General features: G+C 39.7%; 2 protein-coding genes across 6 annotated transcripts; both read right to left on the bottom strand.

Moving 5' to 3' along the window:
* Window positions 1–69: 69 nt before the first annotated feature.
* On the bottom strand, window positions 70–13,626 carry zgc:195245 (uncharacterized protein LOC565483 homolog). Its single transcript, XM_051654102.1, has 7 exons — window positions 13,579–13,626; window positions 10,052–10,067; window positions 5,208–5,259; window positions 2,958–2,992; window positions 2,633–2,777; window positions 1,152–1,296; window positions 70–177 (listed from the first exon to the last, which is right to left on the bottom strand). Exons 1-7 carry the CDS (start codon window positions 13,624–13,626, stop codon window positions 70–72), a joined length of 549 nt encoding a protein of 182 aa, XP_051510062.1.
* A 1,091-nt stretch (window positions 13,627–14,717) lies between these two features.
* On the bottom strand, window positions 14,718–21,848 carry cfap276 (cilia and flagella associated protein 276). Of its 5 annotated transcripts, none has more exons than XM_051652489.1 (6): window positions 19,294–21,848; window positions 17,880–17,985; window positions 17,580–17,696; window positions 17,151–17,200; window positions 14,963–15,078; window positions 14,718–14,816 (listed from the first exon to the last, which is right to left on the bottom strand). In XM_051652489.1, exons 1-6 carry the CDS (start codon window positions 19,317–19,319, stop codon window positions 14,746–14,748), a joined length of 486 nt encoding a protein of 161 aa, XP_051508449.1. In that variant the 5' UTR covers window positions 19,320–21,848; the 3' UTR covers window positions 14,718–14,745. The 5 variants fall into 5 exon arrangements, with proteins under 5 accessions (XP_051508449.1, XP_051508446.1, XP_051508448.1 ...); XM_051652486.1 differs by having other exon boundaries at window positions 17,151–17,266; window positions 19,294–21,846; XM_051652488.1 differs by having other exon boundaries at window positions 14,963–15,126; window positions 19,294–21,843.
* Window positions 21,849–22,696: the final 848 nt, after the last annotated feature.

Consider the following 22,696-nt stretch of genomic DNA (forward strand, 5'->3'; position numbering starts at 1 on the left):
AAGACTTTTTTTTTCTCATCAATGAAACGGGTTGTAAAAATGGCAAGGCACATCCTCCCCACTCATCCTTCAGTCGTTTTGTTCAATAATCTGTATGCGTCGCAGATTTTCTTTCACTCGTACAAATTCTGGAACATTCTTCTGGTCTTCTATACGCCTCTGTTCCTCCATCTCATACTGTAAAAACATTATACTATGTAAAGAGTATTAATATTTGTAATTGTCATGGTTACTGTATGAAATTAAATGGATAGTTCACCCAAACTACTGTCTCTCTGTTACCATTCACTGTCAATGCATTTTTTCCATTCAATAAAAGTGAATGGCGTTTCTAACATCTTTTGGGTTCCATAGAAGAAGAAAAAAAATCATACATGTTGGGAACAACATTAAAGGGAGTAAATATTGACAGTTTGTGTTTTTGGGTAAACTTCCCCTTTAAAAGGGATGGTTCACCCAAAAATGAAAGTTCTCACCATTTACTCACACTCATGCCATCCCAGGTGTATGACTTTCTTCTGCAGAACACAAAGAATTTTAGAAGAATATCACAGCTCTGTAGGTCCATACAGTGCAAGTGAGTGGTGACCAACACTTTCAAGTTTCAAACATCACAGCCTAAAAGTAATCCATAAGACTCCAATGGTTAAATCCATATTTTCAGAAGCGATATGATAGGTGTGGGTGAGAAACAGATAATATTCAAGTCCTTTTTTTACTATAAATCTCCATTTTCACATTCTAAAAAGTGAAGATTTATAATAAAAATGGAAAATATTGATCTGTTTCTCACCCAAAGTGATTGCAACATTTCAGAAGACATACAGTATATTAAACCACTGGAGTCTTACGGATTAATTTAATAAATTGTGACTTTTGAAGCTTGAAAGCTTTGGTCACCATTCATTTGCATTGTATGGACCTACAAAGTCTAAAAAGTACTTTTAATAATTTTCCATGTTTCCATTATTTCCAAAACCCTAAAAAGGAAAACAGATGTCCGAACAACAGCCCTCTACCCACAATCAAAACGTATTACCACACAATTATCTGTTTACCAAAGAACCAAAATGTACCACCATACATCTTGCAAAACCTTGACCTCTCTTTTAGTGATCAGAAACATTATTTTGATAGAGAGTGATCAGTACCTCCTGTAGTTTCTGCTGTCTCTTGCGGAGCTCCTGTTCCAGGTCAGAAGGAGGTTGGAGGGCGAGTTCCTCTTCCCTATTCAGGTCAAGTCTCCTCTGCTGTAATACACAATGCAATTCTGGTTTCTCTTCCAACAACAGACCTCTGAGAAAGAAAGAAAAAAAAAAACAAACCTCAGGAGGGGCCTTTAGCTTAGTTGGAGTTGGCTAACCTGTTTGAATTTGGCTTATTTTGATTTTATTCTTAGCAAAAATGTACACTACCAAACACTTTAATTTTAAAGCATATTTATTTTTTCATTTAGATCAGGGCTCTTCAAATCCACTAATGGAAGGCCACCATTCTGCCAACTTAAACTCCAACCTTAATCAAACACACCTGAACAAGCTAATGCTGTGGTCACACTAGGGTTTGAGCATGCCAAATTACTTTGGACCCCGCAACACTGCAAACCATGCAGCTTTGAAGTTAGTGTTCTTTGAGTTCAGCCAAACATTTACATTTTTCCATTTAACATACCCTTTAATCAAAGCGACTTACAAATGAGAAAAATACTAACAGAAGCTATTAATTTAAGATTTAGAGAGGTCAATCGGTGATGTTTGGATCCCTTTTTGATAGACAAAGACTACGCAAATTTGCAGGTCAGAATTAACCAAATTTTAACTTTGGTACACAGAGAAAGATACTTTTTCGTATAAGCTTCTTCGTTTCCAATCTTATGCGTTTACATGTGTATGAATCGAAGTGAATGAAGCTCAAATTCAAGTGTGATTGCACTTAGGTCTTCAGGGTTACTTTAAAATTACAGGCAAGTGTGTATGAGAGCAGGACAGGAACTAAGCACTGCAGGATGGTGGCCCTTCAGGAGCAGATTTGAAGGGTGCTTCTCATTTCTTTAATTGTGCATCCTTGTTTCCTTGCTCCTCCGTCCGAGACCATGACCCGGAAACCGATGAAAGTCTGCCATCATTAAGGACGTATCAATTCACTAAATGCACCGCAACGAGGCGAGGACGGAGGAAAGAGGAAGCTTCCCGAGGATGCTTGAGCCAGGAAGCACTGGAACATCCTAAGTAAGTATTTTTGTTGAAGCACCTGATGCACACATAACTTCTCCCCTTTTACATCTGGTACAATAGTTTTAATTTCCCCTTTACGGTTTAAATAAATCATAATTGTCACATACTTCAACAGTGCATCTTGAATTATTTTAATTTATGAATACATTAATAAAGTTTCAATGACAAATGGAAAGCACACGAGGTACTGCAGCTGTGCAGAAACGGCGCTTTGAAGTGACTTGCGAGTGAGCAGGACATTCTAATTTACAAATACATCTTACTTTAATTCCCCTGTCCTCGTTTCCTTGTTTCCTAAGAGGGTGGAGCTAGGAAGCAAGGAAAGGAAACGAGGATGCAAAATTTTAGAAAATGCAAAGCATCTGAAAAGTCCTGCTATAGATCCTACTCTCCCTCACTTCATATGGCCGAGTAGAAGCTCCTTATGGAGATTCTGGTGATTGGGAGACTCGCTGGGTGAGCCATACAGTTTCTTAAACTGAAGACCTTCCTCTCCACTGTCTGAGCTCTGCTGGGATGCAGGAGAATGACACGCATATTTCTCTACAGGGAGAAAACAAACATTTAGTCTCAACTATGAGTCAGTAACAAATCATGGGTTATTTATGCACATTAACATTTTAGTTTACATGAGATGAAAGTCTAAGATGTATAAAAATATGTAGTTTAACAGATTAAATATATAATGCAATGTGAATTTAAGTCAGATCATAGTGTCTGTACCTTCTCTGTGATGTCTAAATCCAGGCCGCTGGACAAAAGGACAAGATTGTTAATACCAACATTTTACCAAATTAATACACATGTATAAAATAGATGTAACCAGATCAAATCTCTGTGGACTGAGATGAAACCTGCTTGGTCTCCAAACTGATGTCAGCTTGATGTACAAACACAAAAGAACTATTTTCCATTTCATATGCAACGAATGATTAAAAGATTGTAAGTAAACCTGGATTTCCTTAGTCCTTAAGATTTGCATATTAAAAACACACTAGAGGAAGACCTAGTATCATTAGTCGTGAAAATTTCCTGTAATCAGTGTGAATATGGATCAATAAATTATGCAAGATCAAATTCAGTTGGAAAAAATAGCCTGCCTTTTGCAAATTATTTTCTCTAGTCATAAAAAGGAACTACCCACATTTAGGAATAAAGTAAATCTCTAAATTTCATAACCAAAAAAAAAAACACAATATAAATACAATTGTTCCTTGGGTGACTCAGTGGAACCCCACTGTTTTAAAATAGTCTGCTCTTTTAGAATATACTTGCTGTTCAAATGATATCATGCACCTCAGCTTTGGAATTAGCGATGGACTATCAGTAAGCAGTAAGGGTTAAGTGTTTTTAGATGAAAGCTTTGACCTAGGCAACATCGTTGCCATTAATTTTATGGTCATTAATGTTCTCTATGTTATTGTTTTATGCACTTATAATTAGTGGTCGACCGATATATCACCGAAGCCGATAAATTGTCCGACATTCTGACTTTGTGTCGGCCGATAAATGTTCCTCTTTGACCGATTTGTTTCTTGAGGGCGACCGAGACATGTAAACGTGCAGTCATGGTTTGTGTTGTTACGTGCCATCATGTTACTACAATAAGACTAGCACGCAACACAATGTCATTTAAACTGTTTGAGCTCATAATGTTAAAGTGCTCGCCTGTTTCATTCTCCCTCTCTCTCTCCTAAACAGTTCCCTGTAACTTTTTTTTTTTTGTCTTGTCTAATGACAAAAAGGCAAATATCAAACTAATATAAATCTTCCTCTGAAACACGTATTTTGGGGTGACCAGACATCCCCATTTCCGGGGACAGTCCCCGACTGGAGCGGTCCCCAGAAGTGTCCCCGTTTTTACTGCGCGTTCAAAACAGTCTGCAAAGTGAAACACATGGCAAGAAAGTCGCTATTGAAGCCTACCGGCAACAAGGTTAATCGTGTGCAGTTTATTTTTACCAACAGAGGGGGCTGCTCCCTATAGCAGCTTTAAGTCATTCATCTTCCTTTACGGATTACTTGCTCGTGCCAGTTTTACCATTAAGAACTGACCAGGGAACAAGCGCAATTGAAAAGAAACATAATCGTTATCAGCTTGAGGTGAGGCACATACTAGCTAAGTTATATTGTTATGTATTATATAAAATGTATGCATTTATAATAAAACATTAATAACATGGAATAAATAAAATGTATAAAAAGTATCTGCAAAGAACCACGCTAAATGCAAGTCAACACATTACAGCATAGATTACTTTGCGCTTTGCTAGGAAACAAGTGACTGAAAAGAAGCATCATAATGCGTTGAGCTGATCAAAATAAAAGGTATAATTAAGAAAAACAGGTCCATGGGATATACAATGAGATAACGGATAGAACAGTTAGGTGAAATAGGTGTAATAATAATTACACATGTTGTCACCCTATTCTATACCTACATTTTTGCATGAAATGAATACCAGAGGCGCTAAAACAATGAGGGAGAGGAACGTGCACGCGCCACTGACAGGCGGATGCTCCGCGTCCTTATAAGGGTGGTCGAAGAGATTCACCTTGAGTGGTCTTCCCCAAGAGAAACCTGAACAGTCTCGCCTCGATAAATGGTTCCTGCAGTCCGGACGCTGTCAAATGGCAGTGTTCTGCAAATCTGCCCCATTCTTCCCTGAAGTTCATAATGAACTAAGTCCTGGCGCGCGCCCTTCTCGGCGCGCTCGCACAGTGACGCCATCCTCTTTAATGTGGATCATGGGGAAGAAAATGGTTATGTCCAATTACCACCTGTGGAGGAGCCGGTAGTGGCACACCTCTGCCCAGCGAGTAACAGGGCGGGGAAGTCACGCCCCATACATCCTTCAAAAACAGTGTCGACATATGTCCGCACTGGTGGGAAAAGCTTACTCAGCAGGACAAGCTGGATCAGCACTCCACACAATGGCAGTGCTCCAGGTATTTCAAGCCAAGCTCCTCAGGCAAACGGACGAGCACTGCTTCGATCCAGAGACATTCAAAGAGCTCCGAACTGCTACAGACTTAGCGCTGCATACCACGAAAGTCACTGCGCAAGCCATCGGCAAGTCCTTGGGCAATCTGGCAGTTCTGGATTGACATATATGGCTGACCCTCACAGAAATGGGTGATAAGGAAAAAGCCACTTTTTGGATGCTCCAGTGACTCCAGCCGGCCTCTTTGTTGGCTCTGTGAATAAGTTTGCTGAGCATTACGTTGCGGCTCAGCAGCAGTCACAGGCTATGAGACACTTTATGCCCAAACGGAGTATATCACAGCCGGTTCGCCCTCGCTCCGTTTCGAGCCAGAGCCCGACTAAAAGCCCCATACCTGCTACCTCACTGGCACCTGCGTATCAGCATGCGCAGCAAAAGCGCTCCTGCCGAGCACAACCCTTTGATGCAGATTTTCAACACCACCGACTCTAGAAGCATGTGGCAGTGAATTAATATCACGGACTTCAAAGGGAATAAAAACTCCGCCATGAACACCGATGCCTCTCTCCCGGATGAGCTTAATATTTTTATGCTCATTTCGAGGGAAATAACACTGCCCTCGCGGAGAGAGCTCTCACTGCCGAAGGTAGAGGTTAGTTCACTCTCCATCTCTGTAGCGGATGTAACCGGATCCTTCTGACGGGTGAATATCCGTAAAAGGCGCGGGTCCAGATGGCATTCCGGGCTGCGTCAGAGTGTGCGTGAACCAACTGGCTGGTGTTTTTGCGGAGATTTTCAACCTCCCCCTCTCCTTGTCTGTGGTCCCCACATGCTTTAAAACATCCACCATTGTGCCTGTACCAAAGCAATCCAAAATCACTTGCTTAAATAACTGGCGTCCTGTTGCTCTGACCCCCCATCATCAGCAAATGCTTTGAGAGACTAATCAGAGATTACATCTGCTCTGTGCTGCCTGCCTCAATGCAGTTTGCTGCAGTATGCAAACTCTCCACTGATGATGCCATTGCATCGACACTACACACTGCTCTCTCCCACCTGGAAAAAAGGAACACGTGAGAATGCTGTTTGTAGACTACAGCTCAGCATTCAACACCATAGTGCCCTCCAAGCTTGATGTGAAACTCCGGGCTCTGTGCTTAAACAGCTCACTGTGCAGCTGGATCCTGGACTTCCTGTCAAGCAGACTCCAGGTGGTTAGAATGGGCAGCAACATCTCATTACTGACCCCCAACTCTGGAGCCCTGCAGGGCTGTGTTCTAAGCCCACTCCTGTATTCCCTGTACACACAACTGTGTGGCAACACATAGCTCCAGTGCCATCATTCGTTTGCTGGATACGACGGTGGTAGGTCTGATCACTCACAATGATGAAACAGCCTACAGATAGGAGCACAACCTCTCCCTCAACATCAGTAAGACCAAGGAGCTTGTGGTAGACTTCAGGAGAAAAGACAGAGAACACAGCCCCATCAATGGAGCACCGGTGGAGAGGATCAGCAGCTTCAAGTTCCTCGGTGTCCACATCACAGAGGAACTCACGTGGTCCGTCCACACTGAGGCCGTTGTGAAGGCTCACCAGTGCCTCTTCTTCCCGAGACGGCTGAGGAAGTTTGGAATGAACCACCACATCCTCACACGGTTCTACACCAGCACTGTAGAGAGCATCCTGACAGGCTGCATCACTGCCTGGTACAGCAACAGCACTGCCCTCAACCGCAAAGCCCTGCAAAGGGTGGTGCGAACTGCCAGACACATCGGAGGTGAGCTTCCCTCCCTCCAGGACATATATACCAGGCGGTGTGTGAAAAAAGCTCAGAGGATCAGAGACTCCAGCCACCCGAGCTATGGGCTGCTTTCACTGCTACCATCAGGTAGGCGGTATCGCAGCATCAGGACCTGCACCAACCGACTTCATGACAGCTTCTTCCCCCAAGCAATCAGACTTTTGAACCTTGATCGCTCACGATCAATATACATCAGCACTGCACTTTATTAGTCTTACACTGGACTGTCAAATTATAATTCTCTTTACACACTGGCAACTGACTATCAGACAGCCTGAATGTCAATACAGCACAATACAACCTACTCTCTATTTTATATATACTATTTTTATTGTATACTGTGTATTCTATATTGTGTGTATTGTATACTGTACATTATATTATTTGTATATTGTGATGTAATTGTATATAATATGTAAATTGTGTTGTGTAAATCTGATGTTTATTGTAAATTGGTATATGTCTCATCACTGTCATGACTGCTATGTTGCTCAGAACTGCACCCAAGACTTTCAACCACTGTTGCACTCGTGTATATGGTTGTGACAATAAAGGGATTTGATTTTGGAAAGCAGAGCACGCAGTTCCCTCTGGGTCTGCTCCAAAAAAGTCACGATTGGAGACACAAAACACTGTTCCCCATCTACCCACTACTGTTTGCCGGGAAAGGAATATTGTTGTTCACAATATTGTTTCTGTGTCTTGCTCTCAAATAAATGCAATCAAAAAATGCAATGAATGCAAAAAATACAGTACTGTTGCAAATGCACGAGATGCTCATATATATTCTCAGTAAAGAGCCCTTTTCCTCTTCAAAGCACACACATTATGCACAACCGCTTTCCTATAGTAAGCATCGCATCATGTCATACAGTGAGCAAACCAAATTGTCCTCGGTCCCATTACGTGGACGTGTGGCGAGCCCTAACGGGTATTTCAGAATGGGTGCAAAAAACGATCGAACATGGTTATACGATCCAATTTGTTTCAACAGCATTCCATCTTCCACGGTTTCACTCGAGGACGCGGCAGTGTTACGAGTCGAAATACAATCTCATCGTGGAAAAACACAAGAGATGCGCCAAATTTTCAAGCACAAAAAGGGTTTTACAGCCGTTATTTTGTTGTTCCAAAGAAAGATGGCGGACTTCGGTCAATCCTGGATCCGAGACATTTAAATTGCGCACAAAAAGTGCCCATTCAAAATGATTACTCAGAAACTGATCTTATTGCATGTATGCCCACACGATTGGTTTGCGTCAATAGACCTGAAGGATGCGTACTTTCATATCCAAATTGTATGACATCACAGGATGTTTTTGAGATTACGCTGTTCCCTCGAATGCAATCAATTCAAAGTCCTGCCCTTTGGACTGTCTCCGTCTCCTCGCACAAAGTGCATAGATGTGGTTCTCACCCCTCTGAGACAGAGCGGCGTGCGCATCTTGAACTACCTCGACGATTGGCCGTTACTGGCACAATTAGAGGCTCGGTTATGCTAGCACAGAGACTTACTGCTTCAGCATCTAAACAGTTTGGGCCTCAGTGTGAACTGAGCGAAGAGCATGCTCTACCCCCCAGAAAAAAAAAAAACACACTCTCTTTTTGGGAATCTGCCTTGACTCAGAGCAGGTGTGCGCACCTCATGAGCGAGCGCGTTCAGGCTACAGTGTCTGCCTCAGTTCAGACTGGGTAGAACACTTCCACTGAAGCCATTCAGAAAACATTGGGATTTATGGCGGCGACATCTGCGCTATCAGCTGTATTTCTAGCCTCAAAGGCTTTTCAGTCAGAAATAGCAAACTGTCATGTCCTGGTTCACTCAGACAACATGACAGTTGTGGCATATATAAACCGCCAAGGCAGATTTCAGGAGACCTCAACCAGTATTGAGGATTTGGGAAATATTCGGAAAGCGGAAAATCGATCCATTTGCCTCAGTGGATAATTCCCACTGTCCCCTCTGGTACTCGGAGTCCCAAGCCCCACTGGGAACAGACGCAAGGACACACAAATGGCCAGCGAAATGCAAATATGCGTTTCCCCAGTATGCCTGATTCTCTCCGTCATATGCAAAGTCCAAGATGACAAGGAAACGATTCTATTAGTTGCGCCGAAATGGCCCAACCAGCCATGTTTTCCAGAAATTATGGAGATGCTCTACAGCTCACCATGGGAAATACAGCTTTGGGGGATCTCCTCTCTCAGGTGCAAGGCATAATCTGGCATCCCCAACCCCAGCTGTGGAACCTGCATGTGTGGCCCCTGAATGAGGTGCACTACACATGGCAGAACTGACGTGTTCAGTCATGAACACCATTTTACAGGCCAGAGCACCATCCACGAGACGCCTCTACGTGCTAAAATGGAAGGTGTTCACTGATTGGTGTCTCTTACAGGGCAAGGACCCAGTAAACTGCCCCATATATGAAATTCTAATATTTCTTCAAGAGTGATTAGACGCAGGACTCACCCCGTCACTGCTCAGTGTATGTGGCAACTATATCTGCATATCATGCACATGAAGCCAGTGCCTCTATAGACAAGCATGATTTAATCATAAAGTTCCTTAAGGGAGCAAGGCAATTAAACACACCTCGGCCGGCTACAGTCCCGACATGGGACTTATCTTTAGTCCTAAAAGCTCACAGGGCCCCCCCTTCGAGCCTTTGGATTCTGTTGATTTGCGCATGCTCTCCGTTAAGACCGCACTACTACTGGATCTGACCTCAGTAAAACAGGTAGTGCATGCAGATCACCTATCAGTCGACAATTCATGTCTGGAGGTTGGACCCGGTCTTTCAAGAGCCACTGTCAAACCCAGGAAAGGCTATGTACCCAAGGTCCTAACCACGCCCTTTAAAGCGCAAGTGGTTCACCTTCAGGCTTTCTTCCCTCCTCCATTTAATTTGGATGGAACAATCATTGCATTTGTTATGCCCTGTGAGGGCACTACATGCATACGTTGAGCATACTTGCCAGTTCAGACTGTCTGATCAGCTCTTTATATGCTATGGAGGATGCGTGAAAGGAATGTCCATCTCCAAGCAAAGGCTCTTTCACTGGACTGTCGATGGAATTGCCCTGGCTTATGAGTTGCAGGGTAAGACTTGACCAACTGGTGTTAAAGCACACTCAACTAGAGGCATGGCCTCCTCATGGGCATGGACGAATGGTGTGTCCTTACAAGACATGTTTTGCAGCAGGATGGTCCTCTCAAAACACATTTGCAAGGTTTTACAACCTAGACGTAACGTCTCTTTCTTCACAAGTCCTCTGTTTAGAGCACTTGCTATTCATTGGCCAAATTATATAACGCGCGCGCGCACACACACACACTCGCACACATGCCCTTCCGCAAGGCACTCCCCATGAGTTACTACGCAATGTCTCATTTCCTTCGTCTCAGGGAACTGAGGTTATGTAGGTAACTGAGACATTAAAATTCACCATACAGTCCATAAAGCGATTTCACGAACCATACTGCACGTTCCATTTGAAAACAACGGTCCAAATTAATTATTTTATTACGTCTCCATATATGCCTATTAATAGTTATTGAAGTGAATAGAGCCAAAAAAAAAAAAAAAGTGCGATTTGTTTTTCCATCAGCATGGAAGCTGTCTAGACTGAAGTACGCTTCTCACGCTAGTATTTGGACAGGAGAAACTGACCAGCAGTTACAGAAAAACTTCAACTTTATCACGGAGTGGCAATCGGACGCAATAAGCAGTGGATTGAGCGAGCTATATACAAGTGCAATTAAACGCTGATTTTTATATTTCCATTGATTTTCCACTCATGCCTGACAAGCAATTTTGGGAGTGAAAATGTCACTTGGGGAGGCACTGCCCACTAATGGCCATCCCTGGTGATGACTACATCCATTGACTGCAGTTGGGCGTTCTAATTTTCCCCCATTCATTTTAATAGAAGTGGCCCGTCTCTGCTAAATAGTCTCTGGTTCAACTTCAAAAGTAAAAGCTATAAGTAAATGTCTTATTCACTATGCACTGTATGTACAATTGGTTTGATTCTATATTTTTTTGGAGAAAAATGCAATTGCTAATATGGACATGCCATCTATGGTTGCTGGACTACAGTGTGTACTGTTATTTCCTTCCTAATATTAATTTCTTCATGTGCAAATAAATAAAAATTTGATGACTATAAAAAAATCAGAAGAAACTGCTATACCATTTAAAATACAATTAAGTTAAAGTTTTGTGTGAAATGTGCACCTGTATATACCAACTATAGTGCTAAATAGTTTATTTATTTATTTTTTAGCAATTTTATGTTTGTTATTTACTATATTAAATTGTTATATCAGCATTGTATCGGCCATTAAAAAAAACCCATAACTTAAACTGAACTTGATGTCTCAGCATTTTGATCTATAAACGTCATTGCTGTTAGATTTAATATTCATTTCATTTATGTAATGTTTAATGCTCTTTTTAAAAATGTCATAAGTTTTATGAGGCTGTTTTTGTTAGTAATAAAAGAGAATGGAATACATTTTCTTCCTCTTTGTACTTTTGCTAAAATTATCCTCAAATGCATGGGACAATAAAACAGAATTAGGTTGAAAGTAATTGGATTATATTACCCCAAAAATTTAATCTGAGAATACATCACTGATTGCTTTTGTCATGTAATTTGTAATCAGTACCTTATTACAATTCACAAGTAATCCACCCAGCACTGTTCCATCAAGGTCCTCTCACTTTCAACTGCTTTTATTTTCAGCAAACTTGTAAATATTTGTATGGAACATAAAAGATTCAACTACTAAAGACATATACTGAAATTTCACAGACATGGAATAATGTGTCCCTGAAAAAAGGGGGGGTCAAAATCAAAAGTAACAGTCAGTATCTGGTGTGGCCATCAGCTGCATTAACTACTGTAGTGCATCTCCTCCTCATGGACTGCACCATATTTGCCAGTTCTTGCTGTGAGATGTTACCCCACTCTTCCTCCAAGGCACTTGCAAGTTCCCGGACATTTCTGGGGAGAATGGCCCTAGCCCTCACCCTCTGATCAAACAGGTCCCAGACATGCTCAATGGGATTGAGGTCCAGGCTCTTCACTGGCCATGGCAGAACACTGACATTCCTGTCTTGCAGGAAATAATGCACAGAACGAGCAGTATGGCTGGTGGCATTGTAATACTGGAGGGTCATGTCAGGATGAACCTTCAGGAAGGGTACCACATGAGGGAGGAAGATGTCTTCCCTGTAACGCACAGCGTTGAGATTGCCTGCAATGACAATAAGCTCAGTCCGATGATGCTGTGACACACCGCCCCAGACCATGACGGACCCTCCACCTCCAAATCGATCCCGCTCCAGAGTACAGGCCTTGGTGTAATGCTCATTCCTTCGATGATAAACGCGAGTCTGACCATCACCCCTGGTGAGACAAAACCACGACTCATCAGTGAAGAGCACTTTTGCCAGTCCTGTCTAGTCCAGTGAAGATGGGTTTGTGCCCATAGGAGACATTGTTGCCGGTGATGTCTGATAAGGACCTACCTTACAACAGGCCTATAAGCCCTCAGTCCAGCCTCTCTCAGCCTATTGCAGACAGTCTGAGCACTGATGGAGGGACTGAGTTCCTGGTGTATCTCGGGCAGTTGTTGTTGCCATCCTGTACCTGTCCCACAGGTGTGATATTCGGATGCACTGATCTTGTGCAGGTGTTGTTACATGTGGTCTGCCACTGCGAGGACGATCAGCTGTCCTTCCTGTCTCCCTGTAGCGCTGTCTTAGGTGTCTCACAGACATTGCAATTTATTGCCCTGGCCACATCTGCAGTCCTCATGCCTCCATGCAGCATGCCTAAGGCACGTTCACGCAGATGAGCAGGGACCCTGGGCATCATTCTTTTGGAGTCAGTAGAAAGGTCTCTTCAGTGTCCTAAGTTTTTATAACTGTGACCAATTGCCTACCATCTGCAAGCTGTTAGTGTCTTAACGACTGTTCCACAGGTGCACGTTCATTAATTGTTTATGGTTCATTGAACATGCATGGAAAACATTGTTTAAACCCTTTACAATAAAGATCTGTAAAGTTATTTGGATTTTTACCAAATTAAAAATACAGTGTCCTGAAAAAGGGACATTTCTTTTTTTTTTGCTGAGTTTAGATTTAACCACTGGAGTCTTATGGATTACTTTTATGCTGCCTTTATGTGCTGTTCGGATCTTAAACATTTTAGTACCCATTCAATTGCAAATCTTTTTTTTTTTTTTCAGCAGAAAAAAAAAAGAAAGTAATACACACCTGGGATGGCATGAGGGCAAGTAAATTGTTCATTTTTAGGTGAACTATTCCTTTAAAAGAGATGTCTTAGAAGGCTGAAACAGTTTAAAGCAGTTTTTCCAAGTGTTCCCCTTGCTTCAAGGGACCCTTTCAAGTGAGGTTTCATTCAAAAGGAACAACAAAGAAATAACTGGACACCATAAACATTCAATAACCACTGCTCTTCAAAACACAATTTAATTAAACTAGACAGCCATAATGATTTACTCTCTCTACCAAGCATCAGCAGTCATTAATGGTTCATAATCGACCACAAATAAACTCACCTCACCACATACAGTTGACTGCTTTCTTGCTGTGTTTAAGTCCACCATTGTTCGACTGGTGTGTGGAGACTGTACATTGCGTTGAAGCTCATTACGCCATTCAAGATTAACCTACACGAGGCACGCAGGATGCCAGATTATCTAATTACATAGACATCAAAGCTGATTTTAATTGCCTTTTTTTGAATGGAGACATGAACTCTTGATCTCTTTATTTCTTAAGTTAGAAATGAGAATATCTACATTAATTCTGCACAGCTAGTCGTTTTATTAAAATACACTAAAAGCTTGTTAAAAGTTATTATTTATTAACAAATGTGACAGTCTGCTTTGGACATGTAGGCCTGCAATTTTCAGGGGAAAAATATTTGCAAACAGATTGATTCTTCCACAATTAAACCAGGTTTAAACCTTATTGGGGTTAAATTGTTAATCCGTCCTACTTTACAAAATGCTATTACGTAACAATAAGAAAATATTGTGAAGTATGCAGTATGCTGTTTACTGATACCTAAAATACCTTACCACAAGCGACCACAAGAGGGTAGTGTAGTTTTTTAGGGTGGTTGAAATGTTTCCCACGATGTAACAGTCCTACTTAATGACGTCAACCAGGATGTGAGCGATCATTTGAATGTCGTGTGTGGAGTGCTTGTGAGTATGCGAGAGTGATTGCTTGCTTGCTTGAATGTTTGTGTTTTGTGAGTGTGTGTGTGATCTTATTTGATCTGATCCAAGTTTTGCCCTACTTGGATTTAGAGATGATAATAGCCGACTCGAGAGCTTCTGTAGCGATGATCGTGAGGCATTTTCACATGACTCGGGGCAGCCACAATTGAATTTGTGGTAAGAAATGATGAATCGATCAGATATACTAGAGCAGGCAGGGTGCTGAGTTTCGGCCCAGTGTTTCCTGTTTGTTCAGTGAGTATGCAGGCGATTCTGATCTCTCCAAAACTTCTAAAATTGAGTCCCTGAGGTCAGTGTTGAGCATCACAGAAAAATGTGTGAGTTAATGTTTTAAACCGTGTAGCTTTTGTCTTGGAAAGCTACCTGCGTTGTTTTTTGTTGTTGTTTTTTTTTTCAAGCCCGTGGCAGTGCAACTATGTTTTAAAACAATCAAACTGTAAGTACGTGTAGTACATGTGGTCATCTCATTTTATTGCATTACAAGGTGTAAAATCCGCCATCATGCTTCCTTGAATAACCTCGGTTTGTAGAGGCGGTGTGGTGAGACTCTGTAAATTAAAGAAAAAACTGTGAACTCATTGTATGTAAAGAGAGGCCATGTTGCTGTTTATAAAACTTTTTTTTTTTTTAAAGCACATAATTGTTTCAAATCCAGATTTTACTGACTTGAACAAAGTCATTACACAATCCTCACCAATTGTGCCTTTAATGCTGTATATAGAAGCTTTCTGGGAGTCGACCCACACTTTCATTCCTTTGTTTTCATTCTCACACACTGGAGTTTCCAATTGTTCTCTGTTTTTCAGTGTCCTGAGTGAGAAAACATCAAGGTGGCTGAGAGATTCAGCCTTACGGAGTCTTTAGAAAAAAAAAAAAAAAGAAATAACAGACTTTGTGTATGCAGTTTATCCTGTTTTTACTGTTTTATGTACTTTTAGCTAAACAAATTCAGGCCCGATAGCAAACGTACATCTCCAAGATGTCTGTTTTAGATCTTTTCACCTGGAAAGAATCACAGTCTAATTAACATCTGCTAAACATCTAGAAAAGATCAGATTTACAAACAGTCTAAATCATAAACGTCTCAGACATCTGAATGTCTTATTGATATCTGAGACATTTTTTAACATGCGACTTGCAGATGAGCAAACAACGCAAAAAATTATGTCTTCCAGGTCAGATGTAAACACACACATTGTCTGGGTGATGTACGTGTGCTAGGGTTGCCACCCATACAGGATTTTTCAGGATCTTCCCTGTTTTTGGCCAGCTCTCCTGGAACATTTTTATTCCATTCCGGGATGCAAAACGTTCCGTAATTTAAATCTTTTCCTGACATGTTCACACATATGAACCCTTGTTTGTAAGAACACTATGCAGTGAGAATCAAACACATTCTCATATGAAAGTCATTCATTTTAGTGAACTGGTTTTTTGGATGATTGAGATTTTTCACTTTTGTGTGAACAATCCTTTAAACTTCTGTCTACTTAACTATAATGCATTAATATTCTGGAAAACATGTTTTTATAAAGGAATGTCTTTCCTTTTTCATGTAAGATCTCTTAGGTTTATAATGGCCAACACACAAAAAAAAGAGCCTATTTTTTAAGATTTACGTATTTCAATTTAATAAATTTCCATCAAAAATTTAATTTTGTGATCCTTAACAAAATTAAATTAGTGAAACTTGAAATATCCAATTTATTTTTAGTTAATTTGTTTAAAGATTTGATGGAAATTTGTTATGAAATTAAAATGTAAATATTGACATGCATATTGTAAATATTGAAAAAAGAATGCGATTGAATTTTTATGCACGTTTGATTTCCTTTGGTTAAAATGTACGAATGTGTGCTTTTTTTTTTTTTACTTTATACATATAAGTTTTTTGTTTAATATAACACAATTCATTTTGATGGAATTTTATGAAATTTAAACACGTATCTTAAAAATAGGCTAAATAGTATTAATGTTATTGTTTGATTGAATTATATGCTATATATGTGGTAATTTCCATATCAAACAAGGAGTAAACAACCATAAATGTTTTATTTCTTGTATGATGGCCAGCAATATGTTTTTCAGTCATTGATCTGGTGACCAGGAATTTTACAGGGCCAAGGTGGCAACCCTAGTGCTATCAGGTGGGTTTGTTTAAAGTAATAGTTCACCCAAAAATTATAATTCTCTCATCATTTACTCACCCTCATGCTATCCCAGATGTGTATGACTTTCTTTCTTCAGCAGAACACAAATGAAGATTTTTAGAAGAATATCTCAGCTCTGTATGTCCAGACAATGAAAGTGCATAGGTGCCAATATTTTGAAGCTCCAAAAATTACATAACTCAGCATAAAGGTAATCCATACGAGTCCAGTGTTTAAATCAAAGTCTTCACAAGCGATCTGATGGGTGTGGGTGAGAAATGCATCAATATTTTAGTCAGTTTTAACTAAGTTCTCCACCCTGCTTTGTCAATCTCCACTTTACCTTTCACATTCTTGTGTTTTCGGTAATTCACATTCTTCATGCATACACTCCCTACTGGGCAGAGAGAAGAAGTTCTAGCAAAAATGTACTTATATTGATATGTTTCTCACCCACACCTATCATCTCACTTCTGAAGATATGGATTTAAACATTGGAATCTTATGGATTACTTTTATTCTTCTTTTATGTTCTTTTTGGAGTGTAAAAATGTTAGCACCCATTCACTTGCATTGTAAGGACATACAGAGCTGAGATATTCTAAAAATCATAGTTTATGTTCAGCAGATGAAAAAAGGCGTATACATCTGGGATGGCATTAGGGTGAGTGAATTATGAGAATTTTCATTTTTGGGTGAACTATTACTTTAATATGTTAGAGACTTGCTTACGCATGGTTCTCGGCAACAGTTTCCCTCTGTGTCAGGGTTTGGCTCTTGTTCTGAAATAATCCAAGATGGTTATCATATGTTGATTTTAGATGAATGTCCAGACTGTCCTTTGGTGCCTTGTAACAATTATAGAAGTCAATGGATAGCAAAACCTTTATTTCCAGTGATTTTAATAAGAATTTGGATGATACAAGTAAATCACAGGCAATAAACCTTATTCACAGCAGTGCCATCAAATGACAGGCGCTGTGTAAACAATCAAAAAGCTCCTAGACCACATTTAATTTTCCACAACTCACCCAAACAGCCTCGTTGTCATTCCCGTCTAAAATCAAATATGGCGCTCCTGTAAATAAGGTCTATGGTTTGTTCATACATATATATAAAACCATTAAACTAAAATCTTCCTTTGAGGGCAAATCAACTCACTGTAATATCACGATAGAAGATATTTCGACGGGAACTAGCCATTGTTCCCGTGTTATGGAGTCTCCTCCAAGGTTCATCATTTTGGGCGAGATGAGCTGGCTTGTCATAGGGCAGTTTCTGGTCATTTTCCACAAACGAGACCAAAAGAAGTGAGAAAAATATAAATAAAATATAGGCATTAAGGTAACCAGAAAAAACAAAACAAACAAAAAAAAACTTTATTATGAGAGAACTAGATCTGTAATCTTGTAGGCTATCCTGTTCCACTGAAACCAGGCCAATTTTCAAGTTTAAAATTACCTGAATTTCCTTACTCCCATTGAAAGTATGGTCGTTCTCAAATCTTGGAAATGGAAAAGGATCTCGTTCTCGTGGCATATTCAAACAAGTTTTCCAGCTCAGTGTTCTGGAATGTTACAGATCGATGGTTTAGGATATTTTTTCTAGCAACATTGTTGTCCCTCCCACCGTTGCTAAGAGACCACCTTTGCGCGTCAGTTGCTAGTTTTTGGATGTAAACTTTTACATTAACAGAGTTTATTAACGGGTTTAATGCAATTTCACTATTGTGCGTATAGACGCTAATAAGGAACGTGCACGTTAATATGGCGTTTTTATGTTGGCTATTAAAATTACTTAGTGTTTTCCCAATTGTAGATAAACAGAGACCTCCTATTCTCATTCCTGTAACGTTACTCAAACCACCTGACAGATGGTTCTGACCACCTGTCTTCTTGTTACTCATAAAAGTCTATCAGAAAATAATCTACCGCTTTGTTTTACAATTGTTGAATGTTTTCAATCTCAACTTAAGTTAAATGCATATAAAATAGAACTCCATCTAAAAGAAACCGACCAATAGGAGAGCTCAGCTAGTTTAGTATGTGCAAACAAAGAGTCTCACTGCTTTCCTGTTCTGTTACACGCCTTGACAGGGAATAAAACTTCTGGAACAACAATTTTTAAGCCATGTACTTTTTCACTGTTAGTACGCAAGGCGTTATTGTCATATTGGGACTCCTTTTATTTATAGCGGAGGGAACGGAATTACCCAGCTGCAAAGAGGTAGGTTGCAAAAACAGTTTGTCACTTTTTTGCGCATTAGACAGATGTACCGAGACTGCAATACAATAGGCTAGTCTTCAAAAAAAAAAAATAAAAAATAGTCTGGCTGCTTCCATGTAATAAAAGCACATAATTTATTGACTGGCAAACTGTAGCCCACTGGCAGAACCCACATTGACATAATTATGTCGATCCTTTATGGGCCTATTGGTGATGGAATATTGATCACTATAAACACAAACATTATCATAAAACTATGAAGTTTGGAGGGTTACCCCGCTTGGACAGTACTAACTCTTGTGTGTAAAATAAAGTGTTGATGTCAACCTGCTTTACAGAGCATGCGTTGAATGAATTTCTTCAGAATACACTTGCATAAGAAACTTTTTTATTAACCATGTTGATCATAATAATCAACAACAGTGTTACAGGATGGTCATGTAATTGTTAGAACATTGTTCAGTCACAAGATACATGTATGTATTCAAGATCACATGATGTCATGTTACAAGACTTCTATGTCTAGAATCAGCCACTTCTGTGAGGTATACACTATTTTAGATCCATAAATGGAAATGCACTCAACATAGTTTGTCCACAGTTTAGAAACTGAATGACAGAGTTAAATCAATCACCATTTTGTACTCACATTGAGAATGGGATTGGACTCATCATCAGACGAAGAAGAGGTCAGGTGCTACAGTGTCAAGCAACCTTTACAAATTAAGTCTCACATGATGCCATTTTGCAAACAAGGGCAAACCACTGCACAAATAGATTTAAAAGGAAATGAAGTGATGCAGTCTGGATGCATTCATAGCCAACAATCGAGCTCTTGCATCAGCGTTACCTTTAAGTACACTTGCACAAAATGATAAAAGAGGTTTGGAGTTTTACTAGTTATGGTTTAATTTATTCCCTCAAGATGGTCATGTTTGAATAAGAGTTAGCATATTCGTGGAAATGGGACACCCAAGTATGTTATAAAATCCATTAAAGCTTGTCCATTGTCGTTTGATAACTTTGTGAAAAAGAGTATGTGCCATTATGACAAAGGACTTTCCTATTAATAATTCACATATTGGAATATTTCTAATCTGCAGTTTTACCAAATGCCTCATATTGCATTTTTTGGTACTGGCAGTGACACACAAACATTGGATTGCACACATCATTAGATCTATACAATTTTTGTTGTTGTTTTGTGTGCAGAAAACAGACTGGTTCGCTTGTTTATTGGCTTGCTCAAAATCTGACCAGTAACCTGACAATCTGTATGACTGATGTAATCTAGTGACATTATTTTGACAGAGACTCACACAAACAGAATTTGGGCTCTTATAGATATTTCTTCACATTGGTTTAAAAATTAATAGTGTATTTTTTATTTGGGTGTTAAAATAACATAATTTGTAATGACTTCACATTGATACTAAATCCTTTTATCCAAATGAAAGAGGATGAAGAGACCTTTCCACTCACCCTGTGGAAAACAACAACAACAACAACAAGGACTGCTCATGTTTTTTATTTTTATTAATTTTTTTGGTGTAAGATATTCATCAGTTAATCTGGCCTGCAAGAGACACCATAGAAACAAATGTCACTCTGTTCAGTGGCCTTGGTTTATATATACTTATATGGATGTGGGGATTACGGTGTGGACTGCCTGTCCAGGACATATTAACTTATTTCTTTCTATGAACATAATAAATGTAGCTGAACTAACGCAAACACTTAGAGTGCACGGTCACTTGTCCTCTAATAGTGAGGTTTTGTTAACGATTAATCTGTTTTATCCCACATGGACCATTCATCTTTGCTCTGTTAAGTGTCACCTGTCAGGTGGTGCTCAGATACTTTAATTTAGATAGGCTCATGTTCCTTGTCAGCTGCCCAGTTTTTTCTCTCCAGGGGACCAGTCAACACATACAAACCCACTAAACATTTGCCTATTTAAGCAACACCTTACAAAGACATCTGTCATGAACTCAGAATCCCAGCAGTCACAACAGCATTCAAATATGGCCACCCCGGACTCAAATTCCCATGCACCACCTCGATCTCAATCACCAGATTTCTGATCAGCCACAACTGCACATCATTACTACAGCAATCACTGCACCCTTTATAAGAGAATTTGTCACATTCAGTCCTTGCAAAGTATATGCTCAATTTCCTAGTGTTTGACATTACTAAGCTTACTTAATTCTGACTGATTCTCTGTTGTTATACTTTTGCCTGTTTGTTGACCATGAGTTTGTCTCTAGCCTGTTTATGTCTGTTTGCCGATTGCCTGACCTTCTGCCTGTACTTACTGTTGGATTTTTGCCTTATCTTCATTAAAACTGTCCTACTGCACTTGCATCCTCCTCTCCTGGTGATTTATCTGACAGAATACTTTGCCAATTCTCATGGATGCAGCAGGCGACATGGATTGAAAACAAGCCTTCACTTATCATGGACAGTTAATGAAACAACAACACCACCTCACTGATCTCAATGCCAAGGTTGATCTCATCACATAAACTATCTCTGCATTACCTCCACCACATGGATCATCGCTAATAACCCACCCATGCCCAACAAATTCTCAGTGCAAAGGCTTTTACTACAATGCTCCTTGAATTTCTCCAGTCAAGAAGGATTGTCTGAACCTAACAAGATTGCACATTTTATGAATTGCTCACTGGGAAAGCATTATTGTGGGCATCTGCCGTATGGGGAAAGAGGAGAATCGGTTTCCTCGTATCAGCACTTCACTGAATTATTTAAACGTGTGTTCGATCATTCATCTGATGGCAGAGAAATGGGGGAGAAACTCTTAGACCTCACTCAAGGAAATCGCCGTGTGTCTGATTATGCCTTGGAGTTCAGAACAATCTCCGCAGGAAGCGGTTTTAATGACAAGGTGCTAAAGTCCATATTTCGTCGAGGTTTAAACCCAGAGATATTAACAGAGCTAGCGTGCAGAGATGAACAACTTTCCCTTGACTCATTGATTTATCCATTCGTCTTGATCTTCTGCTGTTAAATCGTCCTTTGCCTATCGTCAAGAAAACACTACCTCCCAACAAAACCATGGAACCCATGCAAATTGGACATGCACGATTAAATGAAGCTGTTGGTCAGAACTCCACACAGCCACCTTGTGACACTCAATTTGAAATGACTGACCTCTGGTCTATCATCTGTCATTTGTTGGATGCAGAGGAAAGGTGGCTTCAGTCCAATAAGATGAAGAAAATTATCTGCAAAAATGTAGTGAGTACTTTTCAAGGAGAAAAAAGTACTATTTTTTTTTTGTTTTGTTTTTTTCCTTTGGAAATGTAATTAAGTAAAAGTGCAAGTATTACGTTTACATTGCACTTGAGTAAAGTACAAATCCCCAAAAATAACTTAAACATAATACTTAAGTATTTTTACACAATTACTTTACACCCCTGACTTTGCAATACTCTGTTTCAAGTAAATTTTACCCACTTTTTGTTTGTACATTTTGCTCAATGTAGCACTAGTACTGGCATTTTAATGCTTTTTTAATACACTTAATCATGTACCATATGACACACAGAAGCCTTCCACTGGGTAGTGATAGGTAATATCCTTGCTTTAATGGTTTAAGCAGCATGAGTTTGAGTTGCACATGCAGACCTCAGCACTTTGTACATAAAAGACAATGACGGTAACAATCAACAGATTTTTTTTTTTTTTATCATGAATGGGTAATTTTGAGTCTAAAATTTAATTAAAACTTCACAAAACAAAAAGTTACCAAATGTAAGAACAAAATCAACAATATAATTGATGTAAATCAACTTGCAAACAGTGAAACTATGCAAGCTCATTCATTATTCAAGCCTAGTGCATGCTGGGAAAACCATCTTCAAAAAGTTACATTTACTTTTACCTGTGAAATTTACTCATTAGCAAATAAACATGACAAGGTTTTCTACTTTAGGATTGATACATGATGATGCATAACAAAACAATGATAAATAATATTTATAAGCTAGAGCATTAAGTTTTACATGTTTGTATTGAGTACAAAT

Source organism: Myxocyprinus asiaticus, chromosome 24, assembly GCF_019703515.2.
Source record: "Myxocyprinus asiaticus isolate MX2 ecotype Aquarium Trade chromosome 24, UBuf_Myxa_2, whole genome shotgun sequence".
Lineage (NCBI taxonomy): Eukaryota > Metazoa > Chordata > Actinopteri > Cypriniformes > Catostomidae > Myxocyprinus > Myxocyprinus asiaticus.

Excerpts from the sequence above, each read along its gene's own strand:
- cfap276 (XM_051652485.1), bottom strand. The coding sequence starts at position 19,319 with ATGATGAGTCCAATCCCATTCTCAAT. Across the intron at positions 17,986-19,293 it reads AGTCCAATCCCATTCTCAAT|AACACTGAGCTGGAAAACTT; the intron begins GTGAGTACAAAA and ends GTAACATTCCAG. Across the intron at positions 17,697-17,879 it reads ATGGGAGTAAGGAAATTCAG|AAACTGCCCTATGACAAGCC; the intron begins GTAATTTTAAAC and ends GAAAATGACCAG.
- zgc:195245 (XM_051654102.1), bottom strand. The coding sequence starts at position 13,626 with ATGGTGGACTTAAACACAGCAAGAAAGCAGTCAACTGTATGTGGTGAG. Across the intron at positions 2,993-5,207 it reads AAGCAGTGCTCGTCCGTTTG|TGTCCAGCGGCCTGGATTTA; the intron begins CCTGAGGAGCTT and ends ATCTTGTCCTTT. Across the intron at positions 178-1,151 it reads GACAGCAGAAACTACAGGAG|TATGAGATGGAGGAACAGAG; the intron begins GTACTGATCACT and ends ATGTTTTTACAG.